Genomic DNA, 21,514 nt, shown 5'->3' with positions numbered 1-21,514 from the left:
TGCATTGTGTTTGCATGGTAGGCCAGTAATATGCAGTACATATAACACGTAGGGTGGGCGTTGTATTCAGGGAAAGATATTGTAGCGTATTTGCTACGTTACAATATGTATTTGAATTCATATTTTAATTAATAATTGGAAAGTTTTGTTATACCTGTGACAAAATAAAATTAACATATCCCTCGATGTGTGTAACTTTGTAATATGTCGTTGTGACTTTGTGATTTGTCGCGGTGAATTTTATTAGCGCCTGCTACTGAACAGTAATGCTCGAGAACCTTAGACCACGTTTACACATGCCTTAATCTACAATAACTAAATCGTCAATAGATAATCTATGCGTTTACATATGTTCAGTCCCAGGGAACAAGATTATTTTCTGTAAAATTTTTACGTTTCTCTTCTATTTTGTGCTTCCAATTAGAGATTACACTCTAGAGGTGGAACTTTGTCTATGAAAAAAATTCGCATCTCTAAAATTTGTTCACAATTACCGATTATCGAAAGGAAAATTGTATATGGAAAATCTAGTTATATAAAAAATAACGATTAGGAATTAAGTACGACAATGTAGATAGTACGTTATATGTAAACTAGGTCTTATTATCCATATCGCACATGATAGTGATTTCGGCTCGGCTCGGATCAGCGGCCATTACTATTCGGCCAATGTACGTTCAGATTGTGAATGTGACTTTTAAGTCTGAGACGAATTTTATGAATTCAAAAGAGAATTACCTTTGCTTAGGATACCATTGCCATCAGAATTCAGGTCCTGTAGGCCTTAGGCAGCGACTTCCCTGGCTAAGTAAGCAACTTTTTCAAAAGGAAATATTGTTTTGAGTGCATCCTGGTACGGATTTAATTAAATTGTTGTTTACCAGAGGACATATGACAACTCAGTGAAGCTTGCACTAAAATGGAATTTAACATAAAGCTTCAGATTTATCTCTGACTACTTTACAAGATGAAAGAAAAGTTCTTCGAAAGAGTTATGGACCTCTACGCGTTGGCGATGGCGAGTATCGAAGAAGATTTAACGATGAGCTGTACGAGCTCTACGCAGACATCTACATAGTCCAGCGAATTAAAACGCAGCGGCTGCGCTGGCTAGGCCATGTTATGCGAATGAAAGATGATCCTCCGGCAAATAAAGTCTTTCTATCGAAACCCGCCTATGAAGCAGCGGTAGGGGGCGGCCCCCACTCCGCTGGAAGAACCAAGTGGAAAACGATTTAAACTCCCTTGGTGTGACCAGTTGGCGCCGGTTGGCAGAGAGAAGGAGCAACTGGCGCGCGTTGTTGGACAGCCGTAACCGTTTAAACGGTTAAGCGCCAATTAAGCAATTAAGTACTTTACAGGATGTAATCGGCTAGTTTAACGCCGTGGACGGTGTTTGGCTATCGGATTATTTAAAAATCTCTCGGACTTTGTTTATTTTTTTAACAGAATATCGTGCTCCTGCAATATACCAACTATTTTCGCTTGGACGATGCTAGCTGAGTTTAGAAGAAGGAAAGAACCCGCTAATGCGTGACCACAGACCAATTTGTGCCCACTGTCATAGAATGAGACTGCCTTCGTATTACAAACTATGTGAGTCTCTCCTCTAGCGAAAGCGTACTTCAAAGTTTCTGTCACACCTCAGGGCAGATGAGAGATAGCCGGTTGCAAAAGACAAGCTATCAATCAACCAAATGTCACTAATTTCTTTTTTGCATCAAAAATGACAATTACAACCATTCGTAATTGTTTTACCGGATAATCGTTTCAAAAAAAAATTTTAATAATAAATACCCAATCAATAATTAAAACACCACCATGTCGTATGAGTAATAAAATAAATTATGCAGTCTGTGAAGCGTCACTCAAACGCCTCCGCACTCGCAATTAATAAAATTCACATTAAATAAATACGAATTTAAATCAACCCAACACTGCACTTAATCATGTTTCCAAATATTTGAGTAATGATTTTCAAATATTAATTATGACTGCACATACTGCGGTTAAATTGAAAAGCCAACAAATGAGAAAAGAGTGAAAGATCCCTGCAAAACAAGCGTTTAGTCTAGGATGAATCGGGGATGAGTCGCAAAAGGGGATGAGTCGCAAAAGAGTATGCGACCTATGCCAGTTTTGATGGCTTTGAGTTGAGTTGAACTGTTCCTCTTTATGTGAGCATGTCCTATGAAGATACTAATTGTACCCATTTATACCCAAAAGGGATCGATGAGATTTAAGTATGCCCTTTGTACCCATATGGGAACATATGAAGACTAGTACCTTTTCGGTTCAATAAGGACCAAAATGATTAAATACTTTGAGTTAGTAGTAGAAGAGGTTGGGGTTTCTTTTTTTTTAAATAAAAGGATATTTAATAAAATAAAAATACTCAAAGCACAAATTAGTCCAGCCCTACAATTATTACAAATTTACAAAAATATGAAATATATACATATGTTAAACCGCAAGCAACCAAATTGACTATTGAATATGATCCTGTTTTTTGTTCCAAAATAATAATAATAATGTTTTTTCACGGTATATATCCGGGAAAATTTAGCCCTTTCTCTTCCTAAGTGGTTGGTCATGCTAAAGGTTTTCAGCTGACTCCGAACTCATCTAAGGCATGCTAAGGCAGATCACTTTTTTGCTGAGAAACTTTTCATAGCAGAAACACAATCGAAGGGTTTGGCAAGCCACCAAATCTATTTGCTGTAAGTTGTTCGCCCGCTTTACAAAAAGGAATAAAAACTATTCTCCGAAAATTTAACCCTAACTACGGCGGGACTAAAGCGGATCAGTTATGCCCAAACGTAAACAAAAGAGATCAATTGGGGACCAATCTTTTTAGGGATTAATAGCAGGATTTTTTGCAGGGATATTATTTGCACATCCTGCTTGTTTGTATATTTCTGTAGTATGTGTATATATGTTATGTGATATACTTACATAATAATCTATTGTTGAAACGATCAATAACAAGTAAAGGTGTCTAAGTTCGGGTGTAACCGAGCATTATATACTCAGCGTGAGCTTCAATTGCAGATTTCATTTCAGATAAATTACTTTTCTACATAACACGTGGCACCGCCCGTTTAAAAAAAAAAATTCTCCCCATTTCCTTTTACAATAAAATTTAATAAGTGAAATATCATTGATTCAAAACTATTTTTTACTAAGCTATAGGTTATTATTCTAGTCTGCGACCCTTCTAAACTTGTTTTATACCTAAGTTGCCGTGGTCTCTAACCGATCCTGTCCACTTTTACTAGAAATATTTTCTGCTATAAGGAAAATATGTGTACCCAATTTTGTTACGATATGTACATTTTTCTTCGAGTTATGGCTCCCGAAATATAGAAAATAGCTGAGTCATAAAAGGGGCGGTGCCACGCCCATTTTTTTAAATTTGAATCTTTTCCTATTTATTGTTATAAATCCATTTGTTAAATGAAATGCCATTGTTATAAAGATCTTTTTTGCAAAGATATAGCTTATCTTATTCATCCACGACCCTTTTAAAAATCGTTTATATAAAAGTGGGCGTGATCCTTAACCGATTTCGTTAATTTTTCTTCATAGCATTCCTTATCGTAAAGGCAACCTCTCGGCCGAATTTTGTTACGATAGATTTAACGATTTTTATTTATGATTAATATTATTTGTAAAATTTATTTTATCACAAGTGGGCGATGCCACACCCATCTAAATTTTTTTTTCAAATTTTTATCAAGAGTCTCAATATCAGTCCAAATGTCACATTTCAGCATTCTAGGTGTATTATTTACTAAATAATCAGGTTTTTTGTGTTTTCCAAAATGTTATATATATAAAAAGTGGGCGTGGTTGTCATCCTATTTCACTCTTTTATTTTCAATACCAATCTTTTCTGGGTCCAGATAAGCTCGTGTACCAAATTTGGTGAAGATATCTCAACATTTACTCAAGTTATCGTGTTAACGGACAGACGGACGGACGGAAAGATGGACGGACGGCCGGACATGGCTCAATCCAATTTTTTTCGATACTAATGATTTTGATATATGGAAGTCTACATCTATCTCGATTCTTTTATACCTGTACAACCAACCGTTATCCAATCAAAGCTAATATACTCTGTGTGCAAAGCACGCTGTGTATGAAAATGTGCACAACAGTCGGTTGCGGTCTGAGGGGTATTTGCTTTTAATTTTTCAATAAATTTTAATTACGCGCACTAAAGAATTATAATAGAAGCGACAATTTTATTGTCAATACCACACAATAATTATGGCAAGTTAAAATGCAATTTCATTTCAATAATTATGAGCTTGGATGTAATGGTCAACAAATTAGAAATAAATGATAGAAATGCTGATGTGTATGTACACTCAAAAAAAAAAGTATCACTATCATTTTAATACACGATGTGCAAAAATTAAACTTTAATGGTATCATTTTCGTGGTATCAATGCAACGATAAATATTATAAAAAGTATAATTAAAAGTATCAACTTTGTATCTTGACTATTGATTTGCCCATGGAAAATATTTGTTTCGCCCTTAAAATGTATCAAAATGATACCCGTATAAATTTCCTTGTTTCATTATGATAACATTTAATACTAGATTGATGATAAAACGCATTATATTTGTATGTAGTCTATTAACTTGGCAAATACAAGTATCAAACTAATATTCATCCATTCAAATGCATAAACAAAAATATCAAAATGATACTGTCAGCGCATCATAATGCAAGTATTATTGTTCGAAAATTCGAAAAGCGAGTCTCGTGCGTAAGACGAAAGATTGTCGTGCCTAATTATTTGTGGTTTGTTGGCGTGAATAGTTGTTAATATTATTAAATATTTGATCACTTTATGTATGTACATAAACGTCGATTGCGTGTTAAAGCAAGTTGCGTTTACTTTTTTGGTAATTATGTGTGCATAATTCTACAAATACTTTTTCATTTTATACTTTTATTTTAGAGCTATACTTAAATTATTAAATACCTAATACAGCGGCTTGTATCAAGGGTAAAAAAATGGATGACATTTTTGAAGGAGCTACAATGGAAATTGTAGAAGTCGCAGAGCAACTGGAGGTATCAAATTATGATGCTTCTTCTTAATTTCATACAGGAAAACAACCTGGACATGATTTGCTAAACTAATTTAATAGGTAAGTGTGATCGATACAAGTAAGTCTCATATATTTAAACATTTATTTAAATAAATGACTAACTTATTATTTTTTTTAGACTCGAAAGACTGCATTTATTTCATCCTACTGCACACCATTTTAAAACCAACGCACAGATATGTAATTAAAGAAGGCGATTTAAAATTGGATCGGAAAGCTACCATACAAAATTCTGTCAACAGCTGTATTTTACATATAATATCAATAAATGATTTTCAGAATCAAATAGAATTACGCAGAAATAAGTGTATAGAGTCTAACTCTCCAATACAGCCATTTATAATTGTAGTTCGTCCTGATCTTATGAATTTGACTGATTTTTTGTAAGTTTTGACTACCACAAATTTAAATTCAGCTCGTTTGTAATTGCTTTAGACAGCTCGGGAAATGATGACTTTAGTGCATTTTTTTACATAAATAATTGGCGATTTAGTGCCTGCTGACAATATTGTCAGGAAACACGTAATAAGAATGGTTAAAATTGTTGACATATTACTTTAAAGCGAATTCGACAATAGTATAATAAATAATATTTCGATTCTTATACAAAGTCATAACGAAGAGCATATTCGATTGTTTAATAAACCTCGTAAACGAAAATTTCATTTTCTTACGCATTATCCAGAAGTAATAAGAAAAAGTGGTCCTCCAAAGCATCTTTGGAACTTTAGATTTGAAGCAAAACACAGAGAAGCTAAAATTTGTTCCCGAAACGTTATGTGTAGAAAGAAATTTACATATTCATTAAGCATAAAAGCTGCATTAAAGTTTACAACATTTTTAGAACAATACGAGAATGGCTTTAAAAAGACATTTGAGATTCAAAAATCAGTATTGTGTAATATTGAAACGTCCGATTTTTCATACGCACTGTCACATTTAAACGAAAGCTTTCAAAATATTATAATTGAAAAATTAGTTTATAATGGATTAAATTATAAAAAAGATTACTTTTTAGTTCTTAAAAAGAAGGTATTTACTTTACACAAAATCACACATATTATTGTAAGCCATCTCAATCAAATATTATTGTAAGTGAGTGTTATATTATAAAAGGTTTTAATGAACAATACCAATGTTACGAAGTTGGTAATAAAGACAGAGTTTTACACGTTAATAGCTTAATATGTTTCGAAGGGCCCCCTATTCATATGTACAACAATGTAAATGAAATTTGTTTTATACGAATAAAGAAGTTTTAAAATTGATTTGAAGTACTAAACGACTTTTTGTTTGGGAAAGGATTGATTTTCTTGGCAAAAAAAGTGGTATAAATTTTACAAAAGTAAGTATCAATTCAATATATAATAAAATATCAAATTGATAAGGTAAAAGTATCAAACTAATATTAAGCAATATCAAGTATCAATTTAATAAGCACAAGGATCAAATTGATACTCAGTTTTGAGAGAAACAAGTTTCAATTCTATACCAGAGAGTATCAAAATGATACTATTAAAAAAGTAATAAATTGATAACAACTAGTGTTAAATTTAAAAGTTCGAAAATATCATTTTCACAATTTCGAAAATGTCAACAACATAAGATCATTGATGACGAAAAAAAGATAAGCAAAAATTGCACATTGATGCCTAGATGGCATCACCTTGATGATAACTTTTTTTTGAGTATAGCTACATACGCCCCTTGTGCAGGTTGGACGGGATATGGTAGATAATTCTTTGGGTTTAAAACACACAAATGTGCCTTTTGAATAGGGTCAGCAGGTTTTGCTATTTACAACAAGTTATTTGTGATAAAATTTGATTATTTAAAAAAAAAATGCCAGTATACTTACATCGCTTCGCTGCAGTTTATACTTGTAAATTAATCTACACTTAAAATGACAAGAAAAAAATCCAAAAGTAAAACAATTAATGGCTTACTGAGCTTGCAAGCGAAAGTGGAACGGCATTGGTTTTGGACTTACTTTCTGAATTCAATCACTGCATGTTGAGCATTCAGACAATTTTCGTCTAACTGTTTACTACATAGTGAACATGTGCTGCTTTGAGGTCCCAAATGAACATAGCATGATTTTCAGTTTTGGAAGATTTCTAGAGGTCGAATGCTACGCGGAGCATTCTACAGCTACAGGACTCTCGTTTTATCTTTAACTTGTTTGAGTTCTTGACCAAGTTCTTGGACCTCTACGCGTTGGCGATGGCGAGTACCGAAAAAGATTTAATGATGAGCTGTACGAGCTATACGCAGACATCAACATAGTCCAGCGAATTAAAACGCAGCGGCTGCGCTGGCTAGGCCATGTTATGCGAATGAAAGATAATCCTCCGGCCAAGAAAGTGTTTCTATCGGAACCCGCCTATGGAAGCAGAGGTAGAGGGCGGCCCCCACTCCGTTGGAAGGACCAGGTGGAAAACGATTTAAACTCCCTTGGTGTGACCAATTGGCGCCGGTTGGCGGAGCGAAGGAGCGACTGGCGCGCCTTGTTGGACGGCCATAACCGTTTAGACGGTTAAGCGCCAATTAAGTAAGTAAGTAAGTGTTTGAGTTCTTATGCCGTTTAAATAGCTGGTGATGTTAAGCATTTTGCGGAACCCCAGCTTCTGAGTAGGGAGTGCAGATTCACGGAGTAGCATGAAAGCAGTACCGCCTGTAGTTGCAAGCTTCTGGTGAAAAAATCGTAATGGATGGATATATCTATGTTTTTATTATTTCTTTAATATAAGCCGGTTGAATGTTTGTATGCATTTTCAATAAGACTCTTGCAATCGATTTTTAAGTAACTTCTCATTAACTTACAAAGGTGAAATTTCACATTTAGGTAAAGACATAGAGACAATACAAAAGGGGAAAAAACCGTTAGGTGGCGCACGGATCGAAATAATTAGATGAGAATTTAAACCTACTTTTAGGTAATTCTCGATAAGATAGAAACTTTAAATTTCTAACTTGACTCAGAGGCCCGATGACACATAAGGACGCATAATAAAAAGTTTCGCTAGGGGACGCACGGATCGAGATATTTAGAAAAATCGTACGGAACGAAGGGAATCTAGCGATTGATTTTTAAGTAACTTCCCATTGAGCTACAAACGGGAAACTTCACAGATAGGTAAGACACCGAAACAATGCAGCAAAAGGAGGAAAATTGCATTAGGTGGCGCACGGTTCGAAATAATTATATGAGAATTTGGAAATTTGAACCCGGATTTTAAGTAATTTCGCGATGAGCCAGAGACTTGAAATTTCAAACTTAATTGAGAGGTCGATGACAGTATAAAACATAATACAAAAAGTTTCCATAGGGGGCGCACGAATTGGGATATTAAGAATCTTGCGATCAATTTTCAAGAGACTTCCCATTAAGCTACAAGCTTGGAACTTCATACACATACTCACTTGTGGCAATTCAAGCTTAGCATACATGAACAATTTTCAAGTAGCTTAAAAGCTAATGTAGCTTGGCGTATTGTGATAATATAAATAATAAAACTAAGTGTTTCACTTTGTAATAAATAAAGCACTACTCTTTTCCACATAGAACTGAAAAATAGAAAATAGAAAGAAAAAAAGTAAGCATTTCCTTTATATAAATGGACAAAATCAGCGAAAAATATATCCTTATATAATGCCATACATATTCTTGCTTAACAGTGATTTTAAAATTTTGACATATAAATTATAAAATTATTTATGAGAAATAAAAATATAAAGGTGACTCGGAATTAATTGACTATATATTGGTAACTTCGCTCCTTTCCTGCCAACTTTCCAATCCAATGTGCACTCCACTTTTATATTTTTATTTCTCATAAATACTTTTACAATTTCTACGTCAAAATTTTAAAATCAAATTTCAGCAAGAATATGCCTTTATATTAGGATAGATTTTTTTATATTTATATAAAGTAAATGCTTAAGATGTTAATATTTTCTTTTTTTTAGCTTGACTCTGTGTAGCGTTGTTTACGAATTTTTTAATTGAAATTTAAATAACTTCCTGGTAAGCTACAAGCTTGAAACTTGGAATATAGTTCATAACACGATGACAATGCAACAATGAAAATGCCACCGCAGGTGGCGCATGGAGGGAGATATTCAAAAAATCGTATTTGTGGTCCGATTTGGCTCATATTTGGAACACAATACATACATGAATAGAAAGCGATCTATCAAAAAATCGCCGCCAGGTGGCGGAAGTATCGAGATCGATTTGAATCACTGAACAAATGTTACATACAGTCCGGTAGAAGTGACATCAAAATGCTATGGACAAGTAAGTTCAAATTTTGTAGTGAAATTTAAGTAAAAAATTCAAATAAAATATGAATATGAATGAACGATATTAAGTGACGTCAAAATACTTTGTAGTACATAAGTTCAAAGTCTGTTAGTGAAACTCAAGTAAATATCAAATTTCTATTGATAGTCAACCGCTCATATCTTTATAAATGATATTTGCATATATGCATAAGCAAGACCAACTGAACCTTAATTAGATTATACAACGCCTCACGTTTTTAGAAATTCCACGCGCCCAATGCCTTTTAATTATTTGCCTGATCAACGCCCTAGATCGACAAGGAGTATGATGACTAGTACCTAGGCCCTACCTAATTATTTTCTAGCTTTAAGTATTATTATTACTTAATGTAATCCCAGCCAGCATTTTTTGAAAATTTTTATCAAAAAATATTTAAATATCATACCCCAAGATGATTAAAAACGTTCAAATTTAAAAGCATTTTCTGTTCGAAAATTAATGTATCGTCGGGAGAAAAATGTACCATAAATGTGATTATTCTTGAATAATCATTTATGATTCATATTTCGAAACGCTTTTTATTCATATTTGATATCATTGTAAACTTGAGCTTTAATTGGTTTAGAGTAATATTTGATTGCTTTTCACAGTCATTTTCTGATCATATTCGTGAACATATTTCAATCGTTTTGGTTGAGATTTTTGAATCATTTTTGAATGCGATTATGATGCATTTATTCTTCATATCTCATTCAAAATAAGATACTACATAATAATCTTATTTCATCGGGGGAAGAAAGAATGCGGAAGTGAGCTATTGAACCACAGGTCACTCGCAAACAAATTTGACCGATATACACCTGCGACTACAACATCCAACATCAGCTATGATCGTCAATATCTTAAAATACGATACGGTACGGGATGTTGAAGACATACCCAGGTACATATGTATGTCAAGAGAGTTTCACTTACAAATAGCTAACAACTTTTGTATTGTCTAACTATTATGTATTTTCTAGGAAGCTGAAGGCGGAGAAATGGTTGTGGAAATCTTCGGGCATGAGCAACATTTGCATTACATTGTCTTGAAAAATGTCTTAATAAAAAAAGTGTATATATGTACATATTTTTCTGAACTTCATGATTGAAAAAATGTATGTATGTGAAAAAAAATAAGATTTTCAATGAAAAGTAAAATTTTAACAAGTATAAAATTCATTATTTAGTCAACAACTATAGTCAGAAAAGATTCAGAAAACTGAATTAAAAATTATTATAAATTTTTGATCACCTAAAATAAACAAATTTCATTCAAATATCATTCCAAAATGTGATTGAAAAACTATGTTCAGTTTTTGATCATCAAAGGTAAGCATATTTGATTATTCTTTTTGTTGGCTTTATGAAATATTAAAATTTGATCATCAAAGGACTTCAAAAATGATTCCAAAAATTGATCGAAAAATGCTTTTCAGTTTTTGATCATCAAAAGTATTCATATTTGATGATCTCTTTTATTCAATTGTATTATAACTCATTATTTAGTTAGAACGAATAATCAGATTGTATTTATATGTAGGGAAATTCAAAATTATCATCTAAATGCTTAGTGGGAAGTATGCATTTCTTTCAATAAAACCATTTAACTTAAAACCTTAGTTTTAATTATTTTCTTCTATTAATTTGAATAAGAATTTCACGGCTGAGCACCCTTTTCCTACACCAGCAGAAAGGTCTCGGTAATTTAATATTTTATATGTGGCCAAACCTCATACCTCACTATCAGCTCCTAAAAGAGTACATAGTGTATTTAGATTTTAAATTGTGGTAGCAGCTTTATCGTCCACCATCGCTGTTGTCCACATTCGGAAGCTCGCAACTACCACATTGAATTATAGGCGTTACTCAAGCACAATTAAGTTTTTTCAAGCAATCAAATTCATTTACCCAAGAATATTCAAAAAAAACTCTCATTAGCCTTAAGCTGGCCATGATATTTCAAATGAAGTGCGCAACAATGAATAATACAAAAATTAAATTAACAATTATTACAACTTGATTTCCTGAAGGCAGGAAGCATATCCCTCCTTTCACACACAGCCAATTGCTTTCTCACTAAGCTTTAAGCAAAAATCACGCATTCATATACATGTCCGTGTGTGTGTATGTATTTGTTCATCGATATTTAATTGGTTGTGACTGATCATAACACATTTTTTGTGAAACCCTGGTTCTGTATTTTCTCTTTCAATTTGCTCTTCCTACCCTGCTCTTCTTACTCTACCCCACATCCATAGTGCCCACCACTAACTGTATTGGGCAATGCACAGGAAAGTGTAATTTGAACTCTGCGCTGTACTGGTACAACCAAATGAACGCAAAAGCCAATTATTGGCAAAAACGGAAGCCTCTACATGCCTGGCGGAGACATCTTCCTTCCTTTTTTTCATAGCCCATTTTTGTGCTTTCTGTATGCAACCTCATCATCCCCACAACCTTTGACTCCTTCGACTAACTGTATTAGGGTATCACGATGTAGTTTTTTTTTGCATACAAAAGAAGAATGTAATAAAATCCAGATTTCCTGTGGCACAGCAACTAAAATCAGTACAATGTTGAAGGCTCACTGAGTTTCACAGACACCGCAGCGCCATTTGGCGGTGGCACACAATCAAAGATAAACACTTTCTAATTAACTGTGCGCAGCATTTTGACTAACAAAAGGCCAGTTCGCCGCAAGGAATGTGTAGACATATATAGAATCCTTCATATGTGAACAGAATAAAGCGGACATAGGGGGATGTAAAAATAAATGAAAGTCGCTTCAACTAAGAATGAAAAAGCGACACGCGTTAAAAGTGCAAGGGATCAGATAAAGGTTTAAAAAAGGAAATGAGTGTAACATTACAAAAATAATCAAACATTTCACGAAAAATATAAAGTAGCGAAATGTAAGGGATGCTGGCAACGAACAGTGGTAGCTTTTGCTTACATAGAAACTCCCGGGTTTTTTCTAATGATACTAGTGGTGTCTGTGCTTGTTTCCAGTTCGTGGGAAATTCAAAATAGCATTCAAAATTTCGAGGTTATCAGTTTTTTAATGACAGCGCAAACCCTGACAGCCAGAACAAAAATTTATCGAATTGGTCGAATTAATTCATGAATTTACCAGCTTAGTATTCATCTACTTTAATAGTATTATAACTCAAAAAACACAATGTTTCACAAAAGCCACTTGACGGTTCCTAGATATTTAGATAATTGAAAATAAATTTGGGATACTTCAATCGATTTTGGAGTGGTTGGATTGTAAACATAGACCTTATATGAAACATAGTATAAAAAGAACTGTTAAGTTATTTGAAAAATTTGTTCAAAATATATGGAAACTTGGGAAACAATTCTGATTAACTTACGTAAAAGCTGAATAAACTAAAACAAGGTTCGAAACTCGATAACAAATCCTTAACAAATGAATAACACGTTGAAAACATATTGGTATCATTCCATGTAACGAATCGAAATATTTTTCATAACATATCGATATTTTTTGATAACAAATCCCACACTTTTCGATAACACTCCGATAACAAATCGCTAACTTTCCGATAATCAATCGATAACTTTTTAATAAAATATCGATACATTTTCGAAAACCAATCGATAACTTTCCTAAAACAAATTGAAAACACGCCGATAACAAATTAGGACCACTCCAATAACAAATCGATATGTTTTTGATAACAAATCAATTACACTCCAGTAACAAATCGATAGCTTTTCGATAACCAATTTACACATTTTTATAACAGCGATGTTTTTTCGATAAATATCGATATTTTTTTGATAAGAACATTAAAAATGTTCGAAAATTGTCGATAAAACGCCGATAACAAATAGGTACCTGTCCGATAAGAAATTGATATCTTCGAAAATCACCCGATAGCTTCCTGAAAACATATGGATAACTCTTCGGTAAACAAATGATCATGATAATAAATCGATATAAAACCTAGTCGTTGATAACTAAATTAATAAATCATAGATAACCGTTGTTGTCGAATACAAACTGAAAACTGATCTATGGCTTGTCGATAACGCACCTTTCCTTTCATATCCTTTCCTTTCCTCTTCTTTTCTTTATTGTATTGCTCTTGTTATTACTCAGACCACTCCCTTTTCTTTTTTTCCTTTTCGCCCCCCTTTCCATAGGCTTCAGTGACGTAGTTATCCATTCTTTTTGGTCCCCCTACACCCCCACCTTTTTCTTTTCTTGAACCCACTCTACTTTTCCCTTTCTCTGTCTCTTTGACCGCTTCCTTTATTTTCTACTATTCTTCTGATTCTTGTTTAATCATTTTATGTTCCCCGTTCACGTTCTTTGCTCTTCTCTTGCTCTCGGACTTTCACTCCTATTCCTTCCCGCTTTGCAGCTTCCTGCCTCTTTCACTTTTCATCCCTTTACCTTCCCCTTTTCCTTTTCAATTGATCTACCACTCCTTCATCATTTTCTCTTTTTGCTTTCCCACTATCCACTTCCCCAAACATTATCTCCGTGTTTATATTTTTCTTATCTTTCTTTCCTTCTGCTTTTCCCCTTCCTGTTCTTTTTCCCAACTCTTCCAAATGCTTGGTATACTCAGTGTTTCCAGCTGCCCTGCGCATTAGTTTCGCAAATCTGTTTTTGGTTCTATTAGGCACTTTTCTTTAACGCTTCAGGTTAAAACTTAAAACATCCACAACCTTTTTCACTACTTAAATTCATTTGCAAATTTTGGAATTAGAACAAATATTTCAACTTAACAATTACCTCGACTATAAATGGTCGAGCCGGATACGGTGGTGTCTGCTGGTCTACGTGCCGATAGGCTTTCACGACGACTACTGCTACTACCAGGCATACCAAGCGTCATTGCACCGGAACCACCCGGACCACCAGATGCAGTACCCGTGGTTGTTGTTGCTGTATTACTATGTTTGTGTGTATAATGTGCTGGATGTTGGTGCTGATGGTGCTGCGGATATGTGTGATGTTGTTGCTGTTGGTGGTGGTGCATATTGTGCGCAGATTTTTGATTGTGCTGTTGATGATGATAAGAATGGTGGCCAACGGGAGCCATGCTCGGCGTTGTTGTCTGCCACAAACTGTCAGTTTGGTCTGAAATGTTGAGGCCGTTTTTGTGCAATGCGCCCTGCACTAATACACTGACTCAGTGTGTGTTTTAACTTTTTTCGAAAATTTGTTTTTTTTCTCTGTGTACGTGCTGCAGCACCAATTCCCACTTTTTATTTGACTTTTAAAACTTCAATGCGTCTAAGTGATAGACAAATAGTTAAAAGTGTTATATTGGCTGTGCTTTGGAGTTTGTGTGTATTTGATCTGTCACTTTCTATGTTTTTCGTGCAAACAGGAAAATTGTTTTTATTTGTACCGTTTGATTTCATTGCTCTTAAAGAAATACAATAAGGTTTGTCAAATTTGCTATGGGTTTCCTTTACTATGTATGACCGAATTTGGGTGTGACTTAATTCCAATAAATATACGTATTATTTAAAACTATTTATTTTTTGTACTCAGCTAAGCAAACACATAACGAAAGATTGTGGCATAAGCTAATAGAGATATATATAGACTTCCATATATGAACTTAATAAGGATGAAAAAATAAATCCATTTAACCATGTCTTAGTAATTTAGTAACTTGAATAAATTTGGAGTTTTATTGTGAAAATTTAGAGTGAGTGTGAATTCTATGGCACCAAACCCCCCTCGTTATTAGTTTGAGCGAGATCGGATGGTTGCCACGCCTACCTTTTATATACATAAAATTTTGGAAAACACCAAAAACGTGATTTTTCAGTCAAAATTGCAGCTACATTAACCGCATTTCATGAGAGGGTTGAAATACTAACTTCCAACATAATATGACGAATATTAGTATCACTAAGCTGATCCTAAGTAAATAAAGGCCCAACAACAATAAGCAAGCTGCCACCCTTGTGTACATCAAATCAATCATCATTTACCCACATACATACAAGGCAACGAAGATGTAGTCATCAGCCGAAGTGTTACTCACCCATACACACGCATATGGCTATAAGAGCCACATTATAAACTACAACTAGGTATACATATATGTAGCTCAATTTCCAAGCAGGAAATACAGCAGTTCTAGAAAGTGAAACGTCTAGACTCTAGTAGAAATATGCGAATGAAGCAACGGACAGTATAAAGGCAGCGCAAGCTGAGTAGTGAGTAATCAGTTTGATTTAAATACGCAATTAGTTGTGAAGTATAAGTGTTATTGTAGTCTAATAAAGACGATTTTGCCTTACGGAATATAAGAGTTATTTATTCGACCATTTAGCGATTCGAATGTTTGCAGGAGGTTGGAAACAAGCGGAATTTCTCAAAATTCGTAACAATAAATTTAAATTGCCATGATTAAACTTGTCAGAAGGAATGGAAACATGAACGAAATCGTTAAAGTACCTCGCCCACTTTTATATAAATAATTTTTAAGGGGAACTTAGGCGAATTTAATCGACAATATCTTCGCTAAAAATAGATTTATATGAAGCCAATTTTGCTTCTGCAGTGTATTTATAACAATCAAAACTTTTTGAACAAGAATTTTCTCACGCTTTGAGAACCATAACTACAAGGCCAATGATTTATCTTGACAAAACTCGGAAGAAAAAATGTGTCTTTTAACTCCCAATATTTCTGCTGAAAATGGACGAAATAGTATAAGAGCCATGCCCACATTTATATAAAAGATTTATAAAAGAGCCTTAGGCGAAAATAATAGGCTATATCTTTGCCAATTATAACTATTTTACTTTTGAAGTGTATTTATGACAGGAAAAGGAAAAACTAAACAAGTAAGGAAGGCTAAGTTCGGGTGTGACCGAACATTACATACTAAGCTGCCAAATTACAGCTTGCAGAACTTTTAAATTACTTTCTTTTAAAAGTGGGCGGTGCCACACCCATTGTCCAAAATTTTACTAATTTTCTATTATGCGTCATAACGTCAACCGACCTACCAAGTTTCATCGCTTTATCCATTTTTGGTAATAATTATCGCACATTTTCGGTTTTTCGATATCGAAAAAGTGGGCGTGGTTAAAAGACCGATTTCGTTCATTTTAAATAGCCATCAGACATTAGTGCCCAGGAACTTACATACCAAATTTCATTAATATACCTCAAAATTTACTCAAGTTATCGTGTTAACGGACAGACGGACGGACATGGCTAAATGAATTTCTTTTTTCGCCCAGATCATTTTGATATATATAAGTCTATATCTATCTCGATTAGTATATGCCGTTACGGGGTGCCGTTGTGCGAACAAAGTTAATATACTCTGTGAGCTCTGCTCAGCTGAGTATAAAAATATGGAAATGGGAGTCTCACCGCCCTATCTTTGAGCAATCATTTTTCCATGTTTCGGCAACCCTAACTCGATACACCTATTTCCTCTACAAAGAAGGATATTTCCAAAAAGCGTTGGGAAAACGCAATTGATAAACACACCCACTTTTGATAATATTTAGTGTCAAAAACTGAAGTTAGATTAACTATTCGATTAAAGCTCTCAGTTGAGTATTATATGTTCGGTTACACCCTTATTTGCCTTATTTATATTTCCATTAATTCAAAGGCAAAGGTAATTCCCCTTCCCAACGGGAAATTGAGCGAAATTCAGCTTACGGGGTTATTTTTGGATCTCTGAGCATTGCAAACCTATCGCCAATCTCAAGGAGTTTCTCAGTAGATGCGGTGGAATATCCATCATTATAAAATTGTACACGACATTTCTTCGTCATAGTGCCAAAGCTTTAGCACGGCACGCACTGATTTTGTCTGCAGGAGTATTGCGATCAATGACTGGCAGCGTCTGTCGAAATTCTTTTGCGAACAAGACAACGACTCCACCCAACAAAGCCTAGCGACGCCAAATAACTTGCAAGCTAGGATCAACTGCAAGCTTGTGTGACATTGTATGTTCCTCTCATAAAATAAGTTTGCATTTTGTAAGATAATGTCAGTCCTATTGATTTTATTAATGTAGCAAGTAGATGGTTCTGGATAATGATTGGAATGCTTAGATCTTCCCACGCTTAGCAGAGTTCCGGCTATGCCTGTCGAAATAAGAGCTGAGGCAACGTTCTTAACCTCCAACAGCAAAGTTAATAGAAAGGTTCCACCTGGCGACCGAAATTCAATTTTAGATTGTCCCACAGGAATCGATGTAGGTGCGAAAGAAACTTTAAGTTGAGCTATGTTTACAAATTCCCCCTATTTCTGAACCAAAAAAATAAAAAATAAATAAAACAAGTAAGGAAGGTTAAGTTCGGGTGTAACCGAACAGTACATACTCAGTTGAGAGCTATGGTGACAACATAAGGGAAAATAACCATGTAGGAAAATGAACCAAGGGAAACCCTGGAATGTGTTTGTATGACATGTGTATCAAATGAAAGGCATTAAAGAGTATTTTATGAGGGAGTGGGCCATAGTTCTATAGGTGGACGCCATTTAGGGATATAGCCATAAAGGTGGATCAGGGTTGACTCTAGAATGCGTTTGTACGATATGGGTATCAAATTAAAGGTATTAATGAGGGTCTTAAAAGGGAGTGGTGGTTGTTGTATAAGTGGTCGCCTTTTCGAGATATCGCCATCAAGGTGGACCAGGGGTTACTCTAGAATGCGTTTGTACGATATGGGTATCAAATGAAAGGTGTTAATGAGTATTTTAAAAGGGAGTAATCCTTAGTTCCATAGGTGGACGCCGTTTCGAGATATCGCCATAAAGGTGGACCAGGGGTGACCCTAGAATTTGTTTGTACAATATGGGTATTAAAAGAAAGGTGTTAATGAGTTTTTTAAAAGGGAGTAATCCTTAGTTCCATAGGTGAACGCCGTTTCGAAATATCGCCATAAAGGTGGACCAGGGGTGACTCTAGAATGTGCTTGTATGATATGGGTATCAAAAGAAAGGTGTTAATGAGTATTTTTAAAAGGAAGTGGGCCTTCGTTCTATAGGTGTTCGCCTTTTCGAGATATCGCCATAAAGGTGGACCAGGGGTGACTCTAGAATGAGTTTGTACGATATGGGTATCAAATTAAAGGTATTAATGAGAGTTTTAAAAGGCAGTGGTGGTAGTTGTATATGTGAAGGCGTTTTCCAGATATCGACCAAAATGTAGACCAGGGTGAGCCAGAACATCATCTGTTGGATACCGCTAATTTATTTATATATGTAATACCTGCCAAGATTTTAAGGGTTTTTTATTTCGCCCTGCAGAACTTTTTCATTTTCTTCTACTTAATATGGTAGGTGTCACAACCATTTTATAAAGTTTTTTCTAAAGTTATATTTCGCGTCAATAAAACAATCCAATTACCTTACCATGTTTCATCCCTTTTTTCGTATTTGGTATAGAATTATTGCATTTTTTTCATTTTTCCTAATTTTCGATATCGAAAAAGTGGGCGTGATCATAGTCGGATTTCGTTCATTATTCATACCAAGATAAAGTGAGTTCAAGTAAGCACGTGAACTAAGTTCATTAAAGATATGTCGATTTTTGCTCAAGTTATCGTGTTAACGGCCATGCGGAAGGATAGACGGACGACTGTGTATAAAAACTGGGCGCGGCATCAACCGATTTCGCCCATTTTCACAGAAAACATTACACGTCATTAAATCTATGCCCCTACCAAATTTCAAAAGGATTGGTTAATTTTTGTTCGACTTATGGCGTTAAAAGTATCCTACAAAAATTAAATGAAAAAGGGCGGAGCCACGCCCATTTTGAAATTTTCTTTTATTTTTGTATTTTGTTGCACCATATCATTACTGGAGTTGAATGTTGACATAATTTACTTATATACTGTAAAGATATTAAATTTTTTGTTAAAATTTAACTTTAAAAAAAATTTTTTTTTAAAAGTGGGCGTGGTCCTTCTCCGATTTTGCTAATTTTTATTAAGGGTATATATAGTAATAGCAGTAACGTTCCTGCCAAATTTCATCATGATATCTTCAACGACTGCCAAATTACAGCTTGCAAAATTTTAAATTACCTTCTTTTAAAAGTGGGCGGTGCCACGCCCATTTGTCCAAAATTTTACTAATTTTCTATTCTGCGTCATAGGATCAACTCATCTACCAAGTTTCGTCGCTTTATATATCTTTTGTAATGAATTATCGCACTTTTTCAGTTTTTCGAAATTTTCGATATCGAAAAAGTGGGCGTGGTTATAGTCCGATATCGTTCATTTTGAATAGCGATCTGAGATGAGTGCTCAGGAACCTACATACCAAATTTCATCAAGATACCTCAAAATTTACTCAAGTTATCGTGTTAACGGGCGGACGGACTGACGGACGGACGGACATGGCTCAATCAAATTTTTTTTCCATCCTGATTATTTTGATATATGGAAGTCTATATCTATCTCGATTCCTTTATATATGTACAACCAACCGTTATCCAATCAAACTTAATATACTCTGTGAGCTCTGCTCAACTGAGTATAAAAATTACAAGCGCATTTAATTTTTCCTACAAATCAACGGAACAGGGACAGCATGTTTTATGTCGATCCCGAGCGGCATCTGCAAGCAAATTAATTTTCACTGAGCAGCTTTTCATGCAGAAATATACTGGATATATTTGGTAAACCACTGCCCAATGTCGACCCCCTAAAAAATTTTTTTCTAATTTCTTTTGAAAGCCATTCCGGCAAGTTTCGTTTTATTAATTAGAAATTTCAAATAGTTCGCAAAGTCGTAAAAAGATTCAAGTCATATCACAGAAACTGCACATGTGTAACATAAGTGAGATGTTAGATATCTCCAAAACAAAACCAGCTTAAAAAATCTAAATAGTTACTTGTATGGATCTAAACTTGTTTAAAGTAAGAACATTCACAATTTGATAAAGAAGATATCACTTTAGCAAACTTTCGCTCAAGGAAATACAATGATCAATCTCTCTGTAATTCGAGTTTTTCCTCAGGATGATATAAAATACTTATATTTTTTGCTTACTGTCCAAGCTAATGGGGACCATCTTAAAACTAAGGTCCTAGTTTACATTAAGAAAATTTTTAATTTAACAAAATTTTTAAAGTATATCCCCCTTCTCCATTTAAACAAATCTTTTATATAATAAGTGCGTGGCTTCGACCGAATTTCACTCAACTCGAACGGGGTAGCTTTATCCACGAGCAAGGGGCAGATGATTAAATTAAATTAAAATAATATACACTCCACTAAATTAACAAAATTTAATTAAACTTAATTTTACTTTTTTCTATATTAAAACAAAAGTCACTAGCACCTCCACGTTGCTGGCATATTTCCAAAAGCCTTTACTATGCTAAAGAAAGGAGTACCACACAAATATAAAATTTTGTAGAAGGCCAATTATATTCGGCCAACTTGTCAACTATGTAGATGGAGATGGAGAAGTTTGCACAAAACAATTTAATTTCACCCTCGTAGCCTTAATAAATAAAATTCCAGCATCTAAATCCAGTGCGTTGAACATTGAGGATACGAGCATAACTTTATGAGTTCCAACATAGTTGGGTACTACCAAACAGTACAGGAGCCTAACAAGATTTCATATAACAAAACAATTTGAATTCATTCAAAACGGAAGAAGTTAACCAAAGACAATAAAAGTTCACAAAAAACAATTAAAGGTGTCTAAGTTCGGGTGTAACCGAACATTATATACTAAGCGTGAGCTTCAATTGCACATTTCATTTCAGATAGATTACTTTTCTACATAACACGTGGCACCGCCCGCTTAAAAAAAAAATGTCTCCCCATTTCCTCTTACAGTAAAACTTGATAAGTGAAATATCATTGATTCAAAACTATTTTTTGCTAAGTTATAGCTAATTATTCTAGTCTACGACTCTTTTAAACCTATTAAACTTGTTTTATGTCTAAGTTGCCGTGGTCTTTAACCGATCCCGTCCATTATTATTAGAAAAATTTTCTGCTATATGGAAAATGTGTGTACACAATTTCGTTACGATTCGTTAATTTTTCTT

At 34.4% G+C, this 21,514-nt stretch overlaps 1 protein-coding gene across 6 annotated transcripts in view; it reads right to left on the bottom strand.

Moving 5' to 3' along the window:
• LOC137253265 (band 7 protein AGAP004871) overlaps window positions 1–21,514 on the bottom strand; it is a 264,640-nt gene that overhangs the window by 134,713 nt on the left and 108,413 nt on the right. The window contains exon 1 of one of the 6 annotated variants that reach the window (XM_067789874.1): window positions 14,235–14,367. The exons of the other annotated variants lie outside the window; for them this stretch is intronic. Within the exon in view, the coding sequence (XP_067645975.1) occupies window positions 14,235–14,337 (103 nt within the window). The 5' untranslated portion in view covers window positions 14,338–14,367. Of the gene's footprint in view, window positions 1–14,234; window positions 14,368–21,514 lie in introns of those variants that run through there. 6 annotated transcript variants of the gene reach the window in all.

Source organism: Eurosta solidaginis, chromosome 5 (genome assembly GCF_040869045.1).
Source record: "Eurosta solidaginis isolate ZX-2024a chromosome 5, ASM4086904v1, whole genome shotgun sequence".
Taxonomy (NCBI): domain Eukaryota; kingdom Metazoa; phylum Arthropoda; class Insecta; order Diptera; family Tephritidae; genus Eurosta; species Eurosta solidaginis.
The sequence above is the reverse complement of the archived record's forward strand: the minus strand, read 5'-3'. Positions and strand labels throughout refer to the sequence as shown.